The following is a 27236-nucleotide window of genomic DNA, read 5'->3' as shown; positions in this document are numbered from 1 at the left end:
ATGAGCCGCAGTGTTTTCGGACTACAGTCCCTGCGTAGATTGCTTTGTGGGAGAGCACTATTTTACAGGAAGACACTAGTGGTTAAGTGCCGGGAAGTATTGCAGCCTGCTGTGAGCCAACAGAAAAGACCTGTCAGCTTATCTGCTGCACTCTGGAACCACAGGTGAGGCATCATTCCAACTGTTCCTTCAAAAAGAATAAACAAAATCTAAGTTGGTAACATGAAACTAAATTTTATAATTTTAAGATACTCTTCAGTTTACTCCACACTTTAAAGAGGTTGAAATCTTTTGTTTTACTTTTAGTTTTCCACCTAATCCCTCATTTCCCTCAAATTCTAAAACCAATCTCTGCTTTAAACATGCTTGATGTTTCAGCATCCCTAACACCAAATAAAGATTTCCAAGGATTAATGACTATTAGTGCAGAGATACCTCACAAATTTAGTCTCAGTCCCAAAATAGTGTCCTCCAGTCCTATAGATATACATCATTCGTTCTGACAAACCCCTCAAAATCTCCCCTTTTTTTCTCCCCCACATTCTTCTAAATTCCAGAGGATCTTTTCAGCCTTTTCCTCCTAGGAATAAATCTGCTGATGGGGTTTCAACAAAACCCTGTACAATTGTAACAAGACTTCATACCCGGATCTGGGCTGTACCCTCCAAATATCCGGACCTGCCTCTCGTTTTTTTTGCACTACCTTACTTTCCCTTTTCTATTTTCTATGTATGATTTATAATTTAAATTTTTATTATATTTACTATCGATTTGTCCAAGGAGCGCAAAGCGCAGAATCAAATATCACTGTGATGATTGTACGCTCTAGTATCAATTGTTTGGCGACAATAACGTAATAATAATAACTGTTGTACTCCATCTTCTTTTCAATAAAAACACCTTAACGTTTCAAATAAACTCTTCTCAGGCTTCCAGCTGGGTACATGTATCAATTATAACTGATGTCTTGAAGCCAAGCCCTGTCATCTTGAAGATGGCAGAGTTTATCATCGAAACATTGGTTATAACTAATACCTGCACCCAGCTGGAAGCCCAAAAAGAGTTTATTTGTCATACGTGTCAGGGAAGCACGAGAACCTTTTTTACCTTAATGCTTACCGCCAAGTGATTTTTATAATAAATTTCATTGTAACTTTTTGTGACTCGCACACAAGGAATTTTACATTTCTCTGATGACAACGTTTACAGTTGATTGTAAAAATATTGTCACGTGACCGTACAAGGAAACAGGCCCTTTAGCCCATCAAGTCCTTAGAGATCATGTACCTCAATCCTCCACTCACCCATTTTATGTTTCCTGTATTCTTATCAACTCCTCCCAGACTCTGCCCTTCACTCACACACGAGGATCACTTTGCATGACTCTGGGATGTGACAGGAAACCGGTGCACCTGAGGAAAAACAATGTGGTCACAGAGAGAGAATGAGCAAACAGAGGATCTAAGAGGTCAAACTTGAACCTCGGTTGCTGGAAAATGAGGCAGCAGCCCTACTAGCTTCACCACAGTGCCTCGCCTGTGTCACTGTGCTGCCCAGTCCGTTCTGCTATTCTTTTTACAAAATAACTAATCTCACATTGGCCTACATTATTCTCCACCTACTGCTATCTACTCACACCTTTAGCCCCTGCAGCTTCTTTGAGCTCTCCTTGCAACTTATCTTCAACCAATCAGCAAGCAGCAACGTGAAAGAAGAGCTACCTTTTGGTCAGGGCCACATGTGTGGTGATATCACGTGTCAGAACGTGACTGGGCAGAGTTCTGAGCATGCGCAGAAATGAGAGAATGATCTGGAACATGGCGCAGTAAGAAAGGTGGTTTGGTTTTGTTGCTGTAAATAAAAGATCATATTCTTCCAGAATATGACTCTTTATTGTTAACCCAGGGTACGTACAAATATAAAGAACACAACATGGTGTCAGAAGTAGGTCTGGAAGAATAATACATTTCCTAACACGGGGGAATCGAAGATAATTTTCTGAAAAAAAGAGTTCGAACTGTTTCGGTGTTTGCTAACAGTTTTACAAGTGGAAGGGCTGCTACCTCCATCGCTAATTTATTTATTGGTGGTTGAAGCAGATAAAAAATTGGAAAAAAAGAAAGCTGCAGTTCTACTCCACGTAATAGGTGATGATACAATTGAGGTATATAATCATTTTACTTTTGAAGATGGAGATTATTTAAATTTGAAGTTGATAATGGACAAATTTGAAGCATTTTGTATACCGAAGCACAATGTGACATATGAGTAGTATAAATTTTTCAAATGTACACAGAGGGCTGCTGAAACAATTGATCAATATGTTACAGAGTTGAGACACCATAGTAAAACATGCAATTTTGGAGAATTGACAGACTCTCTCATTAAAGACAGAATTGTTAGTGGCATTCGGGGTAATGGTCTGAGAGAAAGACTGTTAAGAAAAGAAGACTTAGATAGGAAAAAGCTTTGATGTTTTGCAAAGCTTTGGAAACCATGATGTTGCAGGCTACAGAACTTTTCATTGAAAGCTGCCACGTAGACGCTGTAAAAAAAAAGCAAACATATTAGAAAAAATAATAAAACAGCAAAAAAACCAACAGAGAACAAGATGTCATCTGAGAGAAAAAGCTATGTGATCGCTGTAGGTGGCAGCATCAACCTAAACAGTGTCCAGCATATGGGAAAATGTGCAACGATTGTGTTAAGAGTAATCATTTTTCACGCTGCTGCAGAAGTAGAAAGAAGATAAAACAAGTAAATGCAGTGCTTGAAAATTAACTTGAGGAGTTTTATATAGATGTGCTTTGTGAAAACAAACAAAGTAAGAATACAAACACGAGGAAATCTGCAGATGCTGGAATTTCAAACAACAGACAAAAAAGTTGCTGGTGAACGCAGCAGGCCAGGCAGCATCTCTAGGAAGAGGTACAGTCTACATTTCGGGCCGAGACCCTTCGTCAGGACTAACTGAAAGAAGAGCTAGTAAGAGATTTGAAAGTGGGAGGGGGAGGGGGAGATCCGAAATGATAGGAGAAGACAGGAGGGGGAGGGATGGAGCCAAGAGCTGGACAGTTGATTGGCAAAAGAGATATGAGAGGATCATGGGATAAGAGGCCTAGGGAGAAAGAAAGGGGGGAGGGGGGAAAAGCCCAGAGGATGGGCAAGGGGTATAGTGAGAGGGACAGAGGGAGAAAAAGGAGAGAGAGAAAAAAAACGTTTGTATATAAACAAATAACGGATGGGGTATGAGGGGGGTAAGAATGATTGGACTATTCCATTGCAAGTGAACCAAAACAATATTCTGTTTAAACTTGATACTGGAGCACAAGTAAATGTTCTTGCAGAATCTGAGTTTAATGCATTAAAGCCAAGACCAAAGTTACGTAAGACAAATATAAAAGTAACTGGGTATTCAGGTGCAGACATTCCAGTTAAAAGAACTTGTGTGGCAAAAATATCACACAAAAATATGGTGCACACACTTTCATTTGTGGTGGTGTCAAAAAATGTACAGTCAATAATGGGTCTATCTGCCTGTGAGAGACTGAATTTGGTGAAAAGAGTTTTGTCCTGGACAGTGACACAGAGTCAGAATACAGTGACTTGATGAAAGAGCAAGAGAGAACATAATTTGATTCCAATGCAGCAAAGGTAAAAGAAGTCATAAAGAAAGCTCCCAGACCCATCCCTTTTTTTACCAGCATCTGACAAAGCATTGCCACCAAAACAAGGAATTACAATTTTGCCCTCTGGAAGTAACGCGCATGCATCAATGGGCCATGCATTCCATCACAATCTCACCTCTGCAGAAGGACAGAGGCCAAACTTGCTGGTAGAGTACAATACTGATCTGAAGCCAGAGAGTGACAAGAATCAGGATCCAACTGAAGAAGTGAAAGCACAAGTGAAGGAATTGAGAAGTTTTATTGAAATGATGAAGTCTCAGCATATAAAAGAGATTACACAGTTAATGAATGAATTAGATGAAGATAAGAAGATTCATATTTCATTACAAATGGAAGTGGAAAGAATTAAGAAAGCTACTGTACAGTACTTGAAGAAGTACAACCCAGATCATACATGGTCCAAACAGAAGAAGGAGCAGTGTTAAGAAGAAATCGCAAAGACCTTAAGAAAGAGCCAACTTCAGAGATTCAGTTAATTGATGCAGACCAGACAAAACATGGAAATAACAATGAAACTCAAGAACTGTGTGAACCACTTAGAAGGAAAGGAAGATGTGGTGATATCACGTGTCAGGATGTGACTGGACAGAGTTCTGAGCATACGCAGAAATGAGAGAATGATCTGGAACATGGCGCAGTAAGAAACGTGGTTTGGTTTTGTTGCTGTAAATAAAGGTTCTAATTCTTCCAGAATATGATTATTTATTGTTAACCCACAGAAGGTATAAATATAAAGAACACAACAACATGCAAGATTCAAAGAGCAGAGCTTTGAGCCTGTCACAAGTGCGGAGCACGGGTGGACCCAAAAGCAGGACACAAACATGTTTTGTATTGTTAACAAGAATAGAGTTTATTAATCTTTACGAGGAAAGCAGGGAAGCAAGGATTGTTCAGAGGGAGATCAAGGAGTGAGCAAAACAGAAGCGGGAATAAGCGTGACTAGACTCGAACTCGGAACATGGAATGGGACCCGGACTTGGAACCTTGAGCCGGGACTCCTCCTTGGACACAGGACATAGAGCCAGGACTCCTCTTTTAGACACAGGACGCAGAATACTGAGAGACAGGATTCCCCAACTCAGAGTAGCGGCAAATGGCTGGACCTACTCAGTGGAGACGAGGACACGAGGAGACAGTTCCTAACTCAGAGTAGCGGCAAAATGTCCGGACCTACTCAGCGGAGACAAGGACATGAAGAGACGGTACCACACAACGATAGTCAGTTCATACCTTGACACGAAGTGGCTCCAAGTAGTGGCAAGCCCTTGACGCGGCCCAGGAACTACAGACAGCTGAGACTCAAGTGCTTTTAATTACAGAGCCCAAGAAACACAGGGAAACAATGAATTAAGGAAAGCAAGGAGCCAACGGTCCTGATCGTGACATAAAGTAAATTTAAAGGGACCCAGGGAATAACTGATCAGGACAGTACCCCCTCCCCCAATTGGGAGTGTCCAGGTGATCTAACAGATCTGCCCGCATTATCGATGACCTGGGTGTGTGGAGGAGGTTTTTGGCTGGCAGGCAAAACGGGCTAACAACACATTGACCTTCTGTAACTGTTGTTGTAATTGCACAATTTTTGTTTCCTAAACTGATATCTGAGAACTTCGAGTCACTTTCTTGAATTCTATAAGTTGCATTCTGGGCTGGATTCCAGTGGGGGATTCTGACTAGTGAGAGTTCGGAAAACAGTGTTTGTGTCTGCTGGGTCCATGTTTGGCTAGATTGTTCTGTCACAAGTGCGGAGCACGGATGGACCCAAAAGCAGGACATAAATACATTTTGTAGCGTTAACAAGAATAGACTTTATTAATTGTTACTAGAAAAACAGGGAAGCAAGGATCCTTCAAAGGGAGATCAAGGAGTGAGCAAAACAGAAGCAGGAATAAGTGTGGCTAGACTCGGGACCCGGACTTGGAACTCAGAACATGGAACTCGGGACTCGGACTTTGGCTTGGAACCCAGAGTATGGAACTCGAGACCTGGACTTGGAACTCGGAACATGAAACTCGGGAATCGGACTTGGGCTTGGAACCCGGAACATGGAACTCGGGACCCAGACTTGGAACTCAGGACCTGGACTTGGGCTTGGAACTCAGAACATGGAACTCGGGACCCGAACTTGGGCTTGGAACTCGGAACATGGAACTTGGGACCCAGACTTGAAACTCAGAACATGGAAGTCGGGACCCGGATGTGGTCTTGGAACTCGGAACATGGAACTTGGGACCCAGACTTGAAACTCGGAACATGGAAGTCGGGACCCGGATGTGGTCTTGGAACTCGGGGCCCGGACTTGGAACTCGGAACACCAGAGCCTGGACCTTTCTTAGTCACAGGACACTGAACACTGAGCCAGGGCTCCTCCTTGGGTACAGGACATAGAGCTGGGACTCTTATTTTAGAAACAGGACGCAGAACACTGAGCCAGGGTTCCTGCTTGGATGCAGGACATAGAGCCAGGACTCTTCTTAGACACAGGACATGGACCACTGAGTGGGGATTCCTCCTTGGACACAGGACATAGAGCTGGACTCTTCTTTTAGACACAGGACGCAGAACACTGAGAGACAGGATTCCGCAACCCAGAGTAGCGGCAAACGGCCGGACCTACTCAGTGGAGACGAGAACACGGAGAGACAGTTCCTCACTCAGGGTAGCAGCAAACAGCTGGACCTACCCAGCAGAGACAAGGACACGAGGAGACAGTTCCTAATGCAGAGTAGTGGCAAAACGGCCGGACCTACTCAGCAGAGATGAGGACACGAAGAGACGGTACCACACAACGATAGATAGTTCATATCTTGATACGGAATGGCTCCAAGTAGTGGCAAACCCTTGAAGAAGCCAAGAAACTACAGACAGCGGCTCTAGTCTCACTATGGCGGGTTAACCTGACTGACCCGCTCCAGTGACATAGCTTAGTGGCTCGATCAGGCAAGGAAACTTAACAGGCTGCCTCCGGCGAGGAGGGGTGACTTACTGGCACTCGCTTCAGGGAGAAGACTTGAGTAGCTCCAGCGATGTAACTTGGCTCGTTCCAGCAAGGTGACTTGCTCTCACTTGCTTCGGTGACGTCGGATGATGATCTAGCACCAAGTAGCTGTAAGCCCGACACTAAATACTGCTCGTTCAGCTGAGACTCAAATGCCTTTAATTACAGAGCCCAAGAAACACGGGGAAACAATGAATTAAGGAAAACAAGGATTCAATGGTCCTGATCGTGACACAAACTAAATTTAAAGGGACCCAGGGAATAACCAATCAGGACTGTGACAGAGCCAGTTTTCTCTGAGTTGGACAATCCACATCAGGGGTGTACTTTTTAATCAGGAGATTGTAAAGTCAGTGTTTCACGGCAGTTGGTCTGAGTTGAGGAGTGAGCAACCAGCAAGAGGGAATCATCAGAAAGGGTCAGTAAGAATAATTTAAGTGCAAGTGGAGTGGCCATTCTTTTAGAGTGTGCCAGTCTTTAGAGTGTCATTGGCTAACGGGACTTAGGCAACATCAGGCTTGGGTGAGATTAAGTATCTTGTAAGTTACTTTCTTTCTGTTCCAATTTGTTCATTCCTCACCCATCAGGGCATAGTAGTGTAGTGAGAATGGCTCCAGGGGCAGTGTTTTGCACTCTGTGTGGAATGTGACCTCTAGTCTCCCAGATAAACACATCTGCACCAGATGCACTGAGCTGCAACTGCTGAGAAAATGTGTTAAGGAACTGGAGCTCGATGACCTTTGACTTGTATGGGAAAATGAGGAGGTGATAGACAGGAGCTAGAGGGAGGTAGTTACCCCTAGGTTGCAAGAGACAGGTAACTGGGTGACTGTCAGGAGAAGGAGGGGAAATGCACAGCCAGTGCAGAGTACACCTGTGGCCGTTCCCTTCAATAATGATTGTAAAACTTTAGATACTATTGATGGGGCCAACCTAGTGGGGGGAGCCACAATGACCAGGTCTCTGGCAGTGAGTCTGGTGCTGTGAAGAGGAATGCAGAGTTAGAACAGAGAAGAGGAGGAACTTCTTTATCCAGAGAGTGGTGAATATGTGGATTTTTTTGCCACAGACGGCTGTGGAAACCAATTCTTTATGTATATTTAAGGCAGTGGTTGATAGATTCTTGATTGATCAAGACATGAATGGATATAGGGGGAAGGCAAGAGGGAGGAAAAATGGATCAGTCATGATGAAATAGCAGAGCAGATTCGAAGGGCCGAGTAGCCAAATTCTGTTCCGAAATCTTATGGTCTTATGGTCTTCCCACATAGCCTTCAGCTCTAAGGTCCCTTGCTGTCTCTGAATCACCTATGACATACAGGAGTAAGCTTCCATTTCAAAATTCTGTCCTGAGGCACCCATTAAATAGTTTATTTCATGGTTAAATTCTGGGACAACACTTGCTAATTTAAACATTAATGAAGGATTTCTGAGGGTTTTAATCCATCAGCAGTCAGCTGTGGATTTTCCTCATAAAGTCTTCTGAAGTTGCATGCCTTCCATGATAACTGAGGATTCTGTCTCTGGTATTGTTGACAGATTAGATTACAGGATGATATTGAGAAATTGGGTAAAAGAATAAGGACACAAGTAAGTTACTTCTAATAAATGTGATGTGGTCCATTCCAGACAATCTAATAAGGATGGAAACACAAATTTAATGCAAGTGCTTTGGGGATTATTGAGGAACTTGGGACATTGGTATAGTAGTCCAAGGATTATTCGACTAAGTAGATGGATAGAAAACGTTTAGAGGGATATGGGCCTAACATGGGCAAATGGGACGAGTTCAGGTGTGTACCCAGGTTGGCATGGACAAGATAGGCTTAAGGGCCTGTTTCTGTGCTATATTACTCTAATTGTTTGACAAGTTGTCAGAATTTTATTACCCAATAATATTTTTAAATGGAACATAATGAATTTCTTCTACCGTTAATGGTATCTAAGTTGTTTAGTCAGAACTCACCATAGCAAAAGCCATTCATTCAGTGCAGCCTGAGTTAGAACTACTAAAGCAATTGAATCAATCTCTAGACCCCTGATTTTGGACATTTCTTAGGTTTATAGGTTACATTAGTTCTGTCTACAAACAATACTATGAGTTTTTTAAAGTCCACATATACTACAAAATGGTATCTATTTTGACTTCTCAGTCAAAGCATAGCATCATCCATGCAGGTAGCTCAAGAAATAGTCTAAATCGTTCTCTCAAGTTCTACTTGCCAGCATGGATTTTATGGGTTCATACATGAACAACTTGGGTACTGAGGTATCTCATACATCCAATGACATTATTTCAACATGGAGAAAACAGAATCATTAAAAGAAAACAACTTTACTACACAACTTATTTACAAAGTATTAATGATCTTTATTATTTAAACTTATTTACTGAACCTTGCATTTTGCTCCAAACTATTTTTCTCAGAGTGTGGTTGGTTTATATTTGCAAGACATAATGACCTCACATCTTTCATTGACTGTCTTTATTTCATAAAAATTTGGCAAAATAATTGCAGGTAACCTTGCTGATAAAGAACATTTTGCGTTGAAGGTCATGAGTCAAGGTTTTGCTATCAAGCTCATCAGAGTACAAACTAATACATAGCCAAAAGTTGTCCTTATTTTGATGGCAGAATTGAATGTGGTTGAGTGGGAACACAGCAGTGACCTTTTACTCAATGTCTTTCTTTCTCAATCTTTTTACTAATTTCAGAATTTAGAAACAAAACATAGCAATAATACAGATAATAGGAGATACATTGTTACACTTAAAAAAAGTAATTGCAAAACCAAATAGTGGAAATTAATAAAGCTCCCATACATGTAGAACTAATCACAGATAATACAAAGCAAAAAAAAAGGAAAGAAAAGAAAAAGAAAAAAAAGCAAAAAAAAACCCATCGCCCCATCCCCAAAGAAAAAAAAATTAATCAACTAAACTAAAAGACTTGGGCAAAACTAACAACTTGAAAATGGAAAAGAAGAAAACCTCAGTGTCGACGCCTCCATTCCCCTCCAACAACAGTACACAGAAATAAAACAAGTTTGGAAATGATCAAATTACATCAAATGAAAATGCTGAATAAATGGCCTCCAAGTTTTTTCAAACTTAATAGAAGGGTCATAAACTGCACTTCTAATTTTCTCCAAATTCAAACACACCATAGTTTGTGAAAACCAATGAAATACAGTAGGAGGGTTGATCTCTTTCCAATTCAACAAAATGGACCTTCTAGCTATTAAAGTAAGAAATGCAATCATCCTTCGTGATAAAGAGGTTAAATTATTTAAGCCTATCATTGGTAGTCCAAAGATAGCAGTAATTGGATGAGGTTGTAAGTCTATATTTAGGACCGTTGAAATAATATCAAAAATATCTTTCCAATATTTCTCCAACAAGGGACATGACCAAAACATGTGGGTTAAAGAAGCAATCTCAGAATGGCATCTGTCACATATTGGATTAATATAAGAGTAATAACGAGATAGTTTATCTTTGGACATATGAGCCCTGTGGACTACTTTAAACTGTATCAACCTATGCTTAGCACATACAGAGGATGAATTCACCAACTGAAGAATTTTTTCCCATTTTTCAGTCGGTATATTAATCTCAAGTTCTCTTTCCCAGTCAGCTTTAATTTTATTAGAGGCATCAGGACATAGATTCATAATTATATTATATATAATTGCTATTACACCTTTCTGAGAAAGATTTAAGTCTAAGATTTTTTCCAAAGTGTCCATTGGATATGGGTGTGGAAAATTAGGAGAGACAGTAATTAAAAAGTTTCTAATCTGTAGATATCTAAAAAAGTGAGATCTGGGTAAGTTATATTTATTAGAGAGTTGATCAAAAGACATAAAACAGTTATCCAAGAATAAATCACGAAAGATATTATACCTTTGGTTTTCCAATCAAAGTAAGCTTGATCCATCGTGGAAGGTTGAAAAGGAAAATTTGATATAATGGGACTTGCTAGAATAAATTGATTAAACCCAAAAAATCTTCGGAATTGAAACCATATACGTAAAGTATGCTTAACTATTGGGTTGTTCATTTGTTTTTTATGATTTAAAAGAAGTAAAAGGAAGTAAAGTTCCTAAAACCGAACCCAAGGAAAACCCTTGTAATGAATTAGATTCAAGATTTACCCAATGAGGGTTTAAGGATGCGTCCAAATCTTGTAGCCAAAATTTTCAATATCGAATATTAATTGCCCAATAATAGAATCTAAAATTTGGGAGGGCGAGCCCTCCCTCCTTTTTAGATTTCTGTAGATATCTTTTACCTAACCTAGGATTTTTATTCTGCCAGATATATGAGGAAATTTTTGAATCTACGTTATAAAAAAAAGATTTTGGGATAAAAATTGGAACCGATTGGAATATATACAAAAATTTGGGCAAAATGATCATCTTAATAGCATTAATTCGACCAATCAAAGACAAAGAGATTGGGGACCATTTGGTAAATAAAAGTTTAATCTGATCAATTAAAGGTAAAAAATTAGCTTTAAATAAATCTTTATATTTTTTCATAATTGTTATACCTAAATATATAAATGAATCAGTAACCAATTTAAATGGTAAACGTCCATAAATAGGTACATGCTTATTTAAAGGGAATAATTCACTCTTACTAAGATTCAATTTGTAACCAGAGAAGTTACTAAATTGAGCTAACAGATCTTAGATAGCAGGAATTGACTTCTCCGGGTTAGAGATATATAACAACAAATCATCTGCATATAATGATAATTTATGTATTTCATTTCCACGGGTAATACCAACAATATTTGGCGAGTCACGAATAGCAATTGCTAAAGGTTCAAGAGCAATATTAAATAGTAAAGGACTAAGAGGGCAACCTTGCCTAGCACCACGAAAAAGACGAAAAAAAGGAGATCTATAATTATTTGTACAAGCCGAGGCTACCGGGGAGTAATATAACAATTTAATCCAAGATATAAATGTCAAATTAAAATTAAATTTCTCAAGAACATTAAATAAATAAGGCCATTCAACTCTGTCAAAGGCTTTCTCAGCACCTAATGAGATAATACATTCCGGGGTAGTAAATGAGGGGGTGTAAACAATATTCATTAACCTCCTAATATTAAAGGATGAATAGCGATTTTTAATAAATCCATGGAAATAATTTGAGGTAACACCTTCTCCAGTCTAGTAGCTAGAATTTTTGAAAAAATTTTTGACTCTACATTCAGAAGAGATATCGGTCTGTATGATGCACAATCCGTAGGATCTTTATTCTTTTTAAGAATTAAGGAAATAGAGGCTTCATAAAACGATTGTGGTAATTTACCTAAACTGATTGCTTCCTTAAATATTCTAGACAACTTAGAAGAAAGAATGGAGGAAAAAAATTTTAAAAATTCCACTGTAAACCCATCGGGACAGGGTGCTTTACCGGAATTCAATGATGAAATTGCAGTTATTATTTCTTCCTCTGAAATGGAAGTTTCTAATGATAGGCAATCTTCGGGAGATAGTTTCGGAAAACTCAATTTACTTAAAAAATCATGCATGAAATTAGAATCATGAGGAAAATCAGAGTGATATAAAGAGGTATTAAATTCTTGAAAGGTTTGGTTTATCCCAACATGATCAACTGTGAAAGTATCATCCTGTTTGCGGATCTTAGTAATTTGACGTTTAACCGAATCAAATTTCAATTGGACAATATCAACAAGATTTAAGAGCTGAATATTGACTGCAGGAAGGTGAATATGTGCAAGTATGCCTTGGGGGATCTAAGGTGGAGGGAGTCATTAAATTCCTGGGTGCTAACATATCAGATGATCCGTCAGAACCTAGTATATTGGTGCATTCATAAGGAAAGTGTGACAGTATCTTTACTCTCTGAAGAAATTAAGGAAGTTCGGCTTGTAATCAAACACTCTAACAAACTTCTATAGATATTCTGATGAAAGTATCCTGATTGATTGCATCAATGATCTGATATTGGCAATTCAAGTGAAGAGGAATGTAAGAACTTGCAGGGAGTTTTGCACTCAGCGCAATACATCGTTGGCACATTCCCTCCCACCATTGCTAGTATCTACAGGAGGTGCTGTCCCAAAATGGGCAACATCTATCATCAAAGATCTCCTCCATCTAGGCCTTTGCCATTTTTTCACAGCTGCCCTCAGGCAGAAGGTTCAGAAGCCGGAAGTCCCACTTCACTTGGTTCAAGACAGCTACTTCCCTTCAACCATTCAGCTTTTGAGCCAACCGGCAAAACTCTAATCACTGCAATTTAGTGACACTATGACCATTTTGATCACCTTGCACTACAATAGACTTTGTTTATTTTCTGTTCGATTTGTGTCCTTTCTTGTAAAAGTTGTGTATAATTTATACTTAATCTACGTTTTCCTTGTGAATGCTGTTATATGATGCTATGTGCCTGTGATGCTGTTGCAGTTAAGCTTTTCATGCCACTTGTGTAGACATGTTCTTGCAGATATGACAACAAACTTGACTTTGACTTTGATAATATTTACCTTTATTGTAAGTCTTCCTCTTGCAAATCTATCTGCCCTTGTTTCCTAGTGATGTATAGTGGCTGATGCAGACATATCCATGTACTCTACATTACTTCCACTTCTAATGTTCTGTGCTAGATGCTGGTCTAAATTCAAGAAAATCTATAGCTCTTAGGCAACAAAAGTAACAACGTACTCAACCAGTCTCACTACCACCACCATGTATCTTTCCTGGAATATCTTCACTGCCATCTTGTTCCACATGGCTTCTCCAATTGGATTCCTTGCTCTCCAGCCTTTCGCCTTTCCGATCCACCTAGTTTCACCTATCACCTTCTAGCTATTCTCCTTCTCCTCCCGCCACCATTTTGTTCTGGTGTCTTCCCCCTTCCTTTCCAGTCCTGAAAAAGAGTCTCGGCTCAAAATGTTGACTGTTTGTTCATTTCCATAGACGCTGCCTGACCTGCTGAGTTCCTCCAGCAATTTGTTAGTTGCTCTGGATTTCCAGCACCTGCCAGATCTATTGTGTTTATGGTTTGCTGATCCACCATGAAGTCTCTTCAGAGGATGCCTACCATGAGGAAATTTAAATCTTCTATTTGCTGGGAGTTCAGTGAGACCTTCTCTCACTGCTCCTTCTCTGTGATGTCCAGTGCCCTCCGACTCTTTGACCATTTACTCAGCCAGACTCGCCTCACACAACCGCACATCCTTCCTGGGAATTTGTCTTTGCCACCATTTTGTTCTACATGGCTTCTCCTATCAGATTCCTTTCTCTCCAGCCCTTTAACTTTACAACCAAACTGACTTCACCTATCACCTTTTAGTTATCCTCCATCCCCTCTCCCTACCTTTTTATTCTGATATCTTCCTCCTTACTTTCCAGTCCTGAAGAAGGATCTTGCCCTGAAATGTTGCCTGTCTGTTCATTTCCATTGATGCTGTCTGACCTGAGTCCCTCCAGTATTTTGTGTGTGTGGAAATTCATTTGCATTACCCTATGTACGACACAAATAAGTTGTAAAATGAACATTTATTCCAGAAAATGCGGAGTCATTTTGAAATGGAGCAGTTTAGGATAGAAAATTAGCATTGGCAAATCTGAGAAAATACATTTGATGCTTAAGATAGAAGTAGGAATGGGTGGTCATTGACCCACAGTAAAAGATTTCATTTCAATTTAGAGCAGCCAAAGTGGATCTATTCTTTATGCTATATTCCAAATTTGGATAGTTATCCTGAGACTACAGTTAATCTTCAGTAGGACATGACTTCTAGTCACTTGCGAATTTGTTAGCAGTAAATCTGATTGGCAAAGAAGCCAAAGCCATAATTTTGTGATTTTGTGAGCCATAATTGCGCCACCCAATTACTCACATGTCACCAATTAACCTACTAACCTATGTGTCTTTGGAAAGTGGGAGGCAATAAAGCACTCGGAGGAAACCCACACAATCATGGGGAGAATGTATAAACTCCTTACTGGTTTTCTGCCGCAGCAGAAGTGAACCTGTGTCACTGGCGCTCTAATAGTATTATGCTACTGTGAAGCCAAAGGAGATTATGTGAGAGAGCTTGATGTAATTAAGGACATTAAGGTTTTCTATTTAATCTCTGAACTCAAATAAACAAATACTTGCATACATGTAATATCTTTCACAACTTAAGGTCATTCCAAAGCGGACGGATTCTAAAATGCATCAGCTCATTGAACTGCTACAGCAGTGATCGGTCTGGTTTGGTGAAAGGAGCTGAGGGCTCATTAGTAGACAGAACATTAGAAACAAAACATTGGAGCTGACCCTCTTCTACAAAGTAGTTAGAAGAACCCATGTATGGACCTGAAATGAGACATGGTGAGATCTAGATGCAGTCAACCTTTTATTCCTTGCCCCTGTTCCCAGCCCATGCGCAAATAATTGCTGATGAGACATTTAAGAAGTAACCTGAATAAGTAACCTATCTGAGTGTAGTGTTGGCAATCTTCCCCTTAGGCTGTAAATCTGTGGCCCATTTTTGATCACCAATGAACACAGCCTTATTCTCTGCAGCCATAAATATCTTTCACCCTAAAAGTGTAAGTGTCTTGACATCCCCACATTTTAACTTCTTCTCTCATTGAGTGCAAATGTTCTGACTGCATCCTCTATGATTTAAGAGGCATTGCAGCATTCTCATAACCTTGACTGCTTAGTGTTAATAAGATTTGAAACCCACATGTAAACCACCTCAGACCACACTGACATTAAAGGAAATGAATATATAGAGATGTTCATCAGCATGTTATACTCTCACATGCTTCATACTGTTACATACCCTGTAACTGTGTTGCCAAACCAGCAGAAATGGACCACTTCGTTGGAGTCTGGATTACTGGAACTAAGAAAGTTTTATTAAAGAAATAAGTAACACAGTACTCTAAACATAAGGATATAAATGCAAGAGGTTAGCAATGATAAAACACACATGTACACAGAACTAGGATAATAGGATCAATCAAGCTCTATCGCAGTCTAGGGGTAAAATGATCAGTCTCAAGTGACACAGAGTTCAGTTCAGTTTAGTTCAGTTCACAGTAATCGCTGTTGTGCCATTGCGGGGGAGAGAGAGAGAGCGAATGATGATATTCAAATCGGATTCAAACAGACCTTTGATATTCCTCGCAGTTAGCTTTCGGGCGAGCCCTTTGTAATGTCTTCTGAGGTCCGACTGTGAACCCTCCGTTCTGGATACGATTGTTCTTCTGCGGTGAACCCAGCACCCAGGCAAGGGCGGACACACACAGCAGGTTCCTGCCAATCGTACCTTTTCACCCTGTGCGTCTATGGTCGGCCCCATCAGATCTCCAAAAACTCCCACCAACTTGTAGGGGGCACAACACATTTCCAGGGTCTCATTATCTCGTGGTGTCGTGGTGTGTCTTACCTTAGCGAACCTGTTCCTTTTATCCCCCTGCTGGGGTATCACCTGTCCATCAAACTTCAAACAGTTTAGGTTCAAAGAAACCGGTCTGAGAATACTCGGAACTGTGTCTCTTTTCGATAATCTCTCTTGTCTCTCATTTATTAGCATTTTGAATGTTTCCCCATTGTCTCTCTCTTATCGGCATCAATCTTCTGATAACTTGGTCTGTTGTCACAATACAAACAACAAATTTCTCCACCGTGTGGGAAGACTAAGACTAGAGGAGAGAACAGCTTCTTTTATATTCCACATGTTATCACATTCCCTACCCTTAGTGCATTTAAATTATTGATGAGTACAACATTTAGTTTTGACTCAACCAGAGATTGATTGCCTTTCCTGTTCTAATGTTCCAACAGGTCAGATGATGAAATAGTAGTCCACTTTATTGATCAAAATAACCAGAAATTAACTGCAGTGGGAAAGGAGGATGAACGTCTGCTTGAGGTGGTAAAACGTAACTTAAATATTGACGGATTTGGTGAGTGCCCAAAATGCAGAATGGTGATCATGTAAAGTACTTGTTTTCATATCTCATGCAATCATTGTATTAAGAATAATGGTTATTTAGTTTTCAAAACAGTAGTTCATGCCATTTTCTCTTCTTGTGTTTTGGTATTGGTATGCTAAATGCAGCCTTTCAGAGCTGGGAAGAATACTGGGGTATATGCTGCAATGAAAGAGTGTGAGCCTAGGAATCAGACAGCAATGTTTACAGTAAAAATACTGCTTTAAATTGCATCTATTTCAATGCACACAGTTTAACAGCTAATATGGATGAACTAAGGGTGTAAATTGTCTCTAGGAATTGGGCAATTGTGCTAGGGACTGGAATAGCAGCCAGGATGAGGGGTACAAATTACAACAGCAGATAGAACAGGCACTTAAGAAAGGCAATGTTAAGGTTATGGAGGGAATTTAATACACCAATGGACTGGGAAAATCAGGTTAGCACTGGATCCAAGGGGAAGGAATTTGTAGAATGCCTAATAAAAGACCTTTAGAGCTGTTTGCAGATAAGCCCTCCAGGGAAAAAGCAATTCTCTATTTGGTATTGTGCAATGAACCAAATTTGATTAGGGATCTTAAGGTAAAATAAAAGTCTCTGGGAGGAAGTGATGATAATATGATAGAATTCACCCTGCAGTTTGAGAAGGATAAGCTAAATTTGGGTGAATTGGTATTATTGCTGAATAAAAGGATCTACAGAGGAGCTGGCCAAAGTTTATTGGAAAGGAACCATAAGACAATAAGACATAGGAGCAGAGTGAGGTCATTTGACCTATCGAGTCTATTCCATCATGGCTAATTTATTATCCCTCTCAACCTCATTCTCCTACCTTGCCCTCAAAACCTTTGACACCCTGACTAATAAAAACCTATCAATCTCCATTTTAAATATACCCAATGACCTGGGCTCCACAGCTGTCTGTGGCAATGAATTCACAGATTCACCATGCTCTGACTAAAGAAATTTCTTTTCATCTCTGCTCTAAAAGAGTGTTCTCCTATTCTGTGGTTATGTCCTCTGATCATAGACTCTCCCACAATAGGAAAGAAACATCCTCTCCATGCCCATTCTATCTCATGAACCTCCTCTGGACCCTCTCCAATGCCAGCGCATCCTTTCTTAGATAAGGGGGTCAAAACTGCTCACATACTCCGTGTGGTCTGACCAATGTCTTATAAGGCCTCAGCATTGCTTCCTTGCTTTTATATTCTAGTCCTCTCAGAATGAATGCTAACATTTCATTAACCTTCCTTATCACCAACTTAACCTGCAAGTTAACCTTTAGGGAATCCTGCAAGAAGGACTCCCAAGTCCATTTCTGGTTTCTGAAACCCACTCCCACTCCCATACCGCCCCCCGGCATTCTGGAAATAGTCTACACCTTTATTGTTTCTACCAAAGTGCATGACCATACATTTCCCTATGCTATATTCCATCTGACACTTCTTTGCCCATACTTCTAATCTGTCTATGTCATTCCACAGACATTCTGCTTCCTCAACACTCCCTGTCCCTTCACCTATCTTCATATCTGTAATCTTGGTAACTAAGCAATCAATTGCATCATCCAAATCATTGGCAAATAATGTGAAAAGAGGTGGTCCCAACAACATTCCCACAGTACACCACTAGTCTCTGGCAGCTGAACAGAAAAGGCCCCCTTTATTCCCACTCTTTGCCTCCTGCCAGTCAGCCAGTCTTCTATCCATGCTGGTACCTATTCTGTAATACTTTTCCCTGTAATAGGGATCAAAAAATGGTAGACAAGCTGAATAAGTATTTTGCATCAGCCTTCACTGTGGAAGACACCAGCAACATGCCGGAAACTTGAGAGCTTCAGTTAGCAGAAGTAAGTGTAGTGGCTATTACTAGGAGAAGGTGCTTGGGAAGCTGAAGGATCTGAATGTGAATAAGACACCTGGACCAGATAGACTACACACAGGGTTCTGAAAGTGGTAGCTGAAAGAGATTGTGGAGGCACTAGCAATGATCATTCAAGAATTACTAGAGTCAGAATTGGTTCCAGAGGACTGGAAAATTGCAAATGTCACTCCACTCTTGAATTGGTATTGACATTGGTTTATTATCATCATATGTAACAAGATGCAGTGAAAAGCTCACCTTGCATACTGCTTATAGAGATCACAGTGCACCAAGCTCGAATAAGGTAAAACAATAGCAACGCAGAATAAAGTGTAACAGCTATCAAAAGAGCGCAGTGAAGGTAAACAATAAAGTGCAAGGCCATAACAAGGCAGATTGTGAGGGCAAAAGTCCATCTTGTCATACAAGAGGTCCACTCAAAGGTCTAATAACTGTGGGATAGAGGCAAGTCCTTGAGCCTGTGGTACGTGCTTTCAGGCGATTGTATCTTCTGCTCAATGGGAGGGGGGAGAAGAGAGGATGTCCGGGGTGGGTGGGTCTTTGATTATGTTGGCTGCTTTGCTGAGGCAGTGAGCAATATAGACAGAGTCTGTAGATGAAAGGCGGGTTCATGTGAAGTGCTGAGCTGTGTCCAGTTTTTTTCTGGTCACGTGTAGAGCAGTTACTGTGCAAAGCCATAATGAAAGCTGACAGAATACTTGCTATGGTACATCGATAAACATTGATAAGAGTTGACGGGAACATGCTGAATTTCTTCAGTCTCCGGAGGAAGTAGAGTTATTGGTGAGAAAGGAGGGGGGCAAAAGACTGGAAATTACATTCCAGTTAATCTGACTTCAGTGGTTGGTAAGATTTTAGAGTCCATTATTAAGGATACATTTTTGGGGCCCTTGGAAGCACCTGATAAAATAGGCCGAAATTAGCATGGTTTCCTTAAAGGGGAAATATTGCCTGAGAAAGCTTTCGGAATTCTTTGAGGAGGTAGCAGTCAGGAGAGATAAAGGAGAATAATAGATGTTTCTTACTTGGGTTTTTAGAAGGCCTTGGCAAGGTGCTGCATGTAAGGCTGCTAATCAAGATATGTGCCCATGGGATTACTGGAGACGTACTAGCAAGGATAGAAGATTGGTTAACTGGCAGAAGGCAAAGAGTGGGAATAAAGGGAGCTTTTACTAGTCATGCTTTGCAAGGATTGGTTTAGGTCTGCTATATGTTTAATATTATATGTTAATATTAATTTTATCTGGATAACAGGGTTGATGGCTTTGGGGCCAAGTTTGTGGAGAATATAAAGGCAGGTGGAAAGACAGAAAGTGTTGAGGAAGCAGGGTGACTGCAGAAGGACTCAGTCAGTTTGGGAGAAAGGGCAAACCAGTGCTGGATGGAATGCAGTGTACAGAAGTTTATGGTAATGTACTTCGGTAGGAATAAAGGGGTAGACTGATTTATAAATAGAGAGGGAATTTAGGAATTGGAGATGCAAAGGAAATTGGGAGTCCGAGTGTAGAATCTCTGAAGGTTAACTTGCAGACTGAGTCAGCAGTAAGGAAAGCAAATACAATGTTAGCATTCATTTTGCAAGGGTTAGTACCTAAAAGTCCATAAAAGCAAGGATTTGTCTCCAGTAGTGTGAGGCTCTAGGACCAGAGGGCCTCAGAATAAAAGATGTCCCTTTCAAAAAGAGATGTTGAGGAATTGCTTTAACCACAGGGTGGTGAATCTGTGTGGACCAAGTCATTGGGTATATTTAAAGTGGAGGTTAACAAGTTCTCAAAGAAAGGAGAATGGGATTGAGAGGAAAAATGGCCAAATCCTGCTCCAATTTCTTATGGTCTTATCACAGAAACATAGCTGAGAGAAGGGAAAGATTGGTAGCTTAATGTTCTGGGATACCGATGCTTAAGGCTTGACAGAGGAACCGATAAAAGTGGAAGAGTTGTTGCTGTTTTGATACAGGAGCACATTACAGCAATGCACAGAGGGGATATCCGTGAGGGATCATCTAACATGGCCATTTGGATTGAACTTAGAAATAAGAAGGGTATTTCAATCACAAACAAGAGAAAATCTGCAGATGCTGGAAATCCAAGCAACACACACAAAATGCTGGAGGAGCTCGGCAGGCCAGGCAGTATCTATGGAAAAGTGTACAGTCGAAGATTTGGGCTGAGACCCTTCATCAGGACTGAAGAAAAAAAAGGTGAGAAGTCAAGATTAGAAGGTGGAGGGCAGGGAAGGAGAAATACAAGGTAGTAGGTGATAGGTGAAACCAGGAAGAGGGAGGGGTGAAGTAAGAAAGAGATAAAGGGGTGGAGAGAGGAGAATCTGATAGGAGAGGACAGAAGGCCATGGAAGAAAGAAAAGGGGGAGGAGCACCAGAGGGAGGCAGGTAAGGAGATAAGGTGAGAGAGGGAAATGGGAATGGGGAATGCAGAATGGGGAATGGTGAAGGGGGGTGGGTCATTACTAGAAATTCGAGAAATCAAAGCTTTTACCTTCAGGTTGGAGGCTACCCAGACAGAATATGAAGTACTGCTCTTCCAGCTGAGTGTGGCCTCATCATAGCAGTAGGGAAGGTCATGGACTGACATGTCAAAATAGGAATGGGAATGGGAAGTGGAATTAAAATAGGTGACCACTGGGAGATCCTGCTTTTTCTGGCGGACAGAGTGTGGGTACCCAGTGAAATAGTCTCCCAATCTATGTCAGGTCTCACTGATATACAGGAGGCCATGCTGGGAGCAACAGATACAGTAGATGACCCTAACAGACTCACTGGTGAAGTGTCGCCTCGCATGGAAAGGCTGTTTGGGGCCCTGAATGGTAGCGTAGGAGGAGGTGTAGGGACAGGTGTAGCGATTGTTCTGCTTGCAAGGATAAGTGCCAGGAGGAAGATCAGTGGGGAGGGTCAAATGGACAAGGAAGTCACATAGGAAGTGGTCCTTGTGGAATGCGGAAAGTGAGGAGGGGGAATGGGGGAAGGAAAGATGTGCTTGGTGGTGGGATCCCATTGGAGATGACAAGAGGAAACCAACTTCATAATAAGAGGAGTATGATCACCTTGGTATGGCTATATTATAGGCCCCCCCCGCGCCCCCAGTAGTCATCAGAACTTTGAGGAGCAGATATGTTAAGAAATTGTGCATAGTTGTGGCACTGGTAAGATAGTGCTAGTGAAGATTTCATTTTAACCACCTCTGTTGACTGGGTCACACACAGTGTAAAGGGCCTGGATGGAGTGAAATATGTGCAGTGCATCCTAGACAATTAAATCATGTAATATATAGAGGAACCTACTTGGAAAGGACTGATACTGAACCTCTTAGGGAATGAGGGCTAAGTAACTGAAATGGCCACTGGGGAGCTCTTTGGGTCCAGTGACCACCATTCTATTAGTTTTAAAATAGTTATGGAAAAAGCTAGAAAAGGCCACGGATTAAAGTCCTGAACTGGACCAGGGCCAACTTTGAAAGCATTTGGCAGAATCTGGATTGGGTTGAATGGGTGACTGTATTTAAAGGCAAAGTAACACTTGGCAAGTGGGATGCTTTATAAGGGTCATTTTCACGAGTCCAGCGCAGAATGTTCCTGTTTAGTGGAAGGTAGATGTTTTAAACTCCAGGAACTCTGACTAATGAGCGATATTAAGATTCTGATAAGGAAAAAGAACGAAGTGTACAAGGCATTTAGGCAACTGGGTAGAAATGAATCTCTTGATGAACATAAAAAGTTTAAGACCAGGCTAAAAAGGGCAATCAGAGGAACAAAAAGAAGGTATGAAATGGATTTGTTAGGCAAGGCTAAAGATAATCCGAAGAGTTGTTTATCTATGTTATCAATAAAGGTCAACTAGAAAGAGACTAAATTCTTTTAAAGACCTTCAGGGCTGCCAATGTGTGGAGTTCCAAGAGACGGCTAAGATTTTTATTGTCTATTGCTCTTCATTGTTTAGCAAGGAAAACATCATGGATGCCTAAGAAATGGGTAATAGGTAGTGACATCTTAGATCATATGCATATTACAAGGAAAGAGGTACTCGCAACCTTTAAGTAGATTGTGGGAAGATTCCCAGGGTCTGTCAAAATGCATCTTAAAATCTTATGGGAGGCCAAGGAAGAATCACAGAAGCTCTTTTAGGGATATTTCCTTCATTTTTATCTGCTAGTGAAGTTCTAGTAGATTGGAGGGTGACTAATGTTGTTACATTGTTCAAGACGGTAGCAAGGATGGACCATTGAACTACTGGCAGATGAATGTGATTTCAGTTAGAGCAAAGTTACTGGAGAGAATTCTGAGGGAAAGGACCTACCATCACTTGGATAGTCAAGGCCTGATCACGAATAGTCAGCACGGTTTTATGTGCGGGAAGTCATACCTGATGAATCTTTTGAAGCTTTTTGAAGAGGTAACTAAGGTGATAGATGAAGGTAGAGCAGAGGATGGTACTTATATGGACATTAGTCAGGCCCTTAACAAGGTTCCGCATGGCAGGCTGACCTGGAAGGTTAAGTTGCATGCGAATCAAATGAGCCAGCAAAATGGATTCAAAATTGACTCAATGATAGGCAGCAGAGGGTGATGGTTGAAGGTCGATCCTCTGACTGGAGGCCTGTGACCAGTGGAGTGTCGCAGTCAGAGCTGGGACCTACGTTATTTATGTAAGTGATCAGGATATGAATGACACAATTAGCAAGTTTGCTGGTGATACGAAATTAGGGGCCTTGTTGATAGCAGATTACAGTAAATTGCAAAGAAATTTTGATCAGTTATGGAGATGGGCTGAGGAAAGGCAGGTGGATTTGAACTTAGGTAAGTGTGAGGCAGTACATTTTGGACCCTCAGACCAGCATAGGACTTATACAATGAATATCAAATCACTCATGAGTGTTGTGGAAAATAGGGACTGGGAGTACAAGTGCACAGTTTGCTGAAAGCAGCTATGCCAGTAGATGGGGTGGTGGAGAAAGTGTTTAACATGCTGACCTTCACCCGATAGGGAATCAAATTTAGAAAAAGGGACATTATGTTGTAGTTAAACAAGCTGCTGGAGAGGCTGTACTTTGAGAATTGTGTACAGCTTTGGTAATACAGCTGAAGGAATGATATTGTCTAGCTGGAGGAATTGCAGAAGAGAGTTATGAGGATCTCCCTGGACTAGAAGGCCTGAGTTGTGGGGAGAGGTTGGCCATGACGGGGTGCCACAGTAACATTGTGGTTAGCATGATGCCATTACAGGTCAGGGCGTCAGAGTTTGGAGTTCAATCCTGTTATCCCCTCTAAGAGGTCCCTGCGTCTTCCCCATGGGCTTTCCCTGGGTGCTTTGGTTTTCTCCCACACTCCGAAGACATTAATCAGTCATTGCAAATTGCCCCACAATTAGGTGAGGGTTAACTTGGGGTTCTCACAGGTTGCTAGGCATTGGTGCGGCTCAAAGGACTGGAAGGGCCTATTCTTCACTGTACCTCTAAATAAAGAAAGAAATAAGCTGGATCTTTATTCTCTGCAGTGAGAGGTGACCTCAGAGTAGTTTATTAAACCATAAAGGGAATCCAAAAGTTGGAGAGTCATAGTCTTTTGGAGAGCCCAAAACTAGAGGGCACAAATAAAAGGAGAGAGGTTTAAAAGAGATCTGAGAGGTAACTTCTTTACACAGAGGGTAGTGAGGGCCCGGAAGGAGCTGCCAAAGGAAATGGTCGAGGCATGTACAATTGTAGCATTTTAAGAGACCTTTTGGTAGATAATACATGAAGGGGTAGGGGCTTGGAGGTTATGGGCCGAACATGGACAACTAGTACCAGCAGGGAGGATGCGGTGCTTGGTTTGGACCAGTTGGGGCAAAGAGCCGACGTCTATGCTGTACTGATCTGTAACTCTGTCACCTTGCTTAGTGAAAAATCATCTTGCTGAGGAATGGATGTGACTGCCAGCAAGCATTCCAGCATAATGCAGGCCATTCCTACCTCCGAATGATTTTGCCAATCACCCTGATCACTCTTTGTGCGAACTGCTCCACTTTCCACAAAGCAGAGCTGTACAATCCAATTTTAGTGAACCTACAGCAATAACAAACTGCTGGACGAACTCAGCAGATCGTGCCGTACGGACGGTCAACATTTCGGGTCGAGCCCCTTGATCTGAACTAAAAGAGTAGTGGGGAGACAGCCAGTAAAGCGGGGTGAGAGGAAGGGACGGGGCGAGAGCTGGCAAGTGATTGGTGGACCCAGCTGAGGAGGGCTGAATGGCATATGGATGAGGGAAGGGTAGAAGTAGTAACAGAAACTGAGAGATGGTAGGTGGAGGCAATGAAAGGCAGCAGGTCGTCTGAGTTCCACTAGCAGCTTGTGTTTTGCTCCAGCTTCCAGCATGTGCAGATTTTTGTGTCTACATTTGTGAAATCTATAGTTAGGCTTAATGGTCTGGCAATCCTCCTGGTACCTGTGGCAACTAGCAAAGTAATAAATCGAATAAGGTTGAAAGGACAGGTCCACATAAGAATCAAAGTAATAAAACTGACTTCACAGCAGCATATAGACAGCATTCAGTGGTATTACACTTTATGAATGAATGAAGTCCCCTCCTGTTTGAGGACTACCTGGAATACAGAAAGCAAGTTACCATGTGTTATTATCACAGGTGTATGTGAAGGAACGCTGTCATGTGCAACGTGCCACTTAATCTTGAACAGGGATACCTATGAGTCTTTGGATGAGATGACTGATGAAGAACTGGACATGTTGGATTTAGCCTTAGAACTGACAAGCACGTAAGAGATACTTTTGCAGCCAAAGCATATTCTGTATTATTGACTATATTATTGACCATGACACTGTTATTTTAAATAGTAGTTCTTTTTCATGCGTGGTCACAGAGAACACGTATTAACAGATTACTCAGGCATGGGGAAACTTTAGCCAAATCTGATGCTGTCCTCAATGCAATATCTGGAAAACAATTTTATAGCAAGATAATGTTTGATGAGAAAGGTTATTTAGTCCCTTAATTCAGAAAAAGGTGCCCAATTGCACTATTTGATTTGCTTCTAAAATGATTCAATAAGAATTTTTATTCAATCAAGAAAATTGACAAGAACAAATTGACAATAGAAACATAGAAAACCTACAGCACAATACAGGCCCTTCAGCCCACAAAGCTCTGCTGAACATGTCCTTACCTTAGAACTACCTAGGCTTACCCATAGCCCTCTATTTTTCTAAGATCCGTGTATCCATCCAGGAGTCTCTTAAAAGACCCTATCGTTTCCGCCTCCACCACTGCCGCCGGCAGCCCATTCCATGTACTCGCCACTCTCTGTGTAAAAAAACTTACCACTGACGTCTCCTCTGTACCTACTTCCAAGCTCCTTAAAACTGTGCCCTCTCGTGTTAGCCATTTCAGCCCTGGGAAAAAGCCTCTGACTATCCACACGATCAATGCCTCTCATCATCTTGTACACCTCTATCAGGTCACCTCTCATCCTCTGTCGCTCCAAGGTGAAAAGGCCGAGCTCACTCAACCTATTCTCAAAAGGCATGCTCCCCAATCCAGGCAACATCCTTGTAAATCTCCTCAGCACCCTTTCTATGGTGTCCACCCACATCCTTCCTGTAGTGAGGCAACCAGAATTGAGCACAGTACTCCAAGCGGGGTCTGCCCAGAGTCCTATATAGCTGCAACACTACCTTGTTGTTAGGACATGAGGACCTGAGTTATTGGGAAAGGTTGAGTGGGTTTGCACTTTATTCCCCAAGATGTAGAATGAGGGGAGATTCGTGAGGGGTAAATATGAGAGGGCTTTTTCCTCTGACGTTGGGTGAGATCAGAACTAGCGTTGATAGATTAATGATGAGAGGTTGAAATATTTAAGGGAACCAGAGGGGGAACTGCTTCATTCAGAAGTTGGTGCAAGTGTGGAATGAGCTGCTAGCCTAAGTAGTAGATGTAGATTCGATTGAAATATTTAAGAGGAGTTTGGGTAAGTCCATAAAGGTGAGGGGCACGGACTGCTATGGTCTATGTGCGGGTCAATGGGAGTAGGCAGTATAACAGTTCAGCACAGGCTCGATGGGCTGAAGGGTTCTCTATGAATCTATGAATCTATTTCTGTGCTGTAGTGCTCTATGAATCGATTATTCTTTTCAAACAATATAAACAGTTGGAATTGACAGGGGAAAAATTTATTCTCACAGTGAGTAGATGATCTTTGGAATTCTCTACCAGCAGAGGGCCATAGAGTCTCAGCTATGCAGGAGGTTCAAGACAGTAATAACAGCTTTTGGATACTAAAGGAATCAAGAGAAAAGGGAATAATGTGCGAAGATTCAAGGTTGTTTAATATCATTTCCAGAACACAAGTGTAAAGGAGAATTAATTAATTGTTACTCCAGTTCTGGTGCAGCACAAAAAAACACAATAATGATAAATGAAAAACAATAAATATAAATACATAAGACATGGCCTCAAAGGGGTGTAACAATTAAAATAATGTTCTCATAGCAGAATAATTTTCATTTCCAGGTCCCGACTGGGTTGTCAGATTTGTCTGAAGAAATCTTTGGATGGCATTACTGTGAAAGTACCAAGCCATTTTTCTGCTGTAAGAATGGCAGTCAATGCGAAACAGCAGTCATAAAAAGGAGCTGCCACAGTCTTGTTACATCTCTTGGCAGCAAGTTTCA

General features: G+C 41.2%; 1 protein-coding gene across 1 annotated transcript; it reads left to right on the top strand.

Moving 5' to 3' along the window:
* Positions 1-27190, top strand: fdx1b (ferredoxin 1b). The gene is made up of 4 exons (XM_072269765.1): positions 1-164; positions 16526-16647; positions 25195-25324; positions 27076-27190. Exons 1-4 carry the CDS (start codon positions 1-3, stop codon positions 27188-27190), a joined length of 531 nt encoding a protein of 176 aa, XP_072125866.1.
* The last annotated feature ends 46 nt before the right edge of the window (positions 27191-27236 follow it).

This window comes from Mobula birostris, chromosome 10 (genome assembly GCF_030028105.1).
Source record: "Mobula birostris isolate sMobBir1 chromosome 10, sMobBir1.hap1, whole genome shotgun sequence".
NCBI lineage: Eukaryota > Metazoa > Chordata > Chondrichthyes > Myliobatiformes > Myliobatidae > Mobula > Mobula birostris.
Note: the sequence above shows the minus strand (reverse complement) of the source record. Positions and strands in the feature narration are given on the sequence as shown.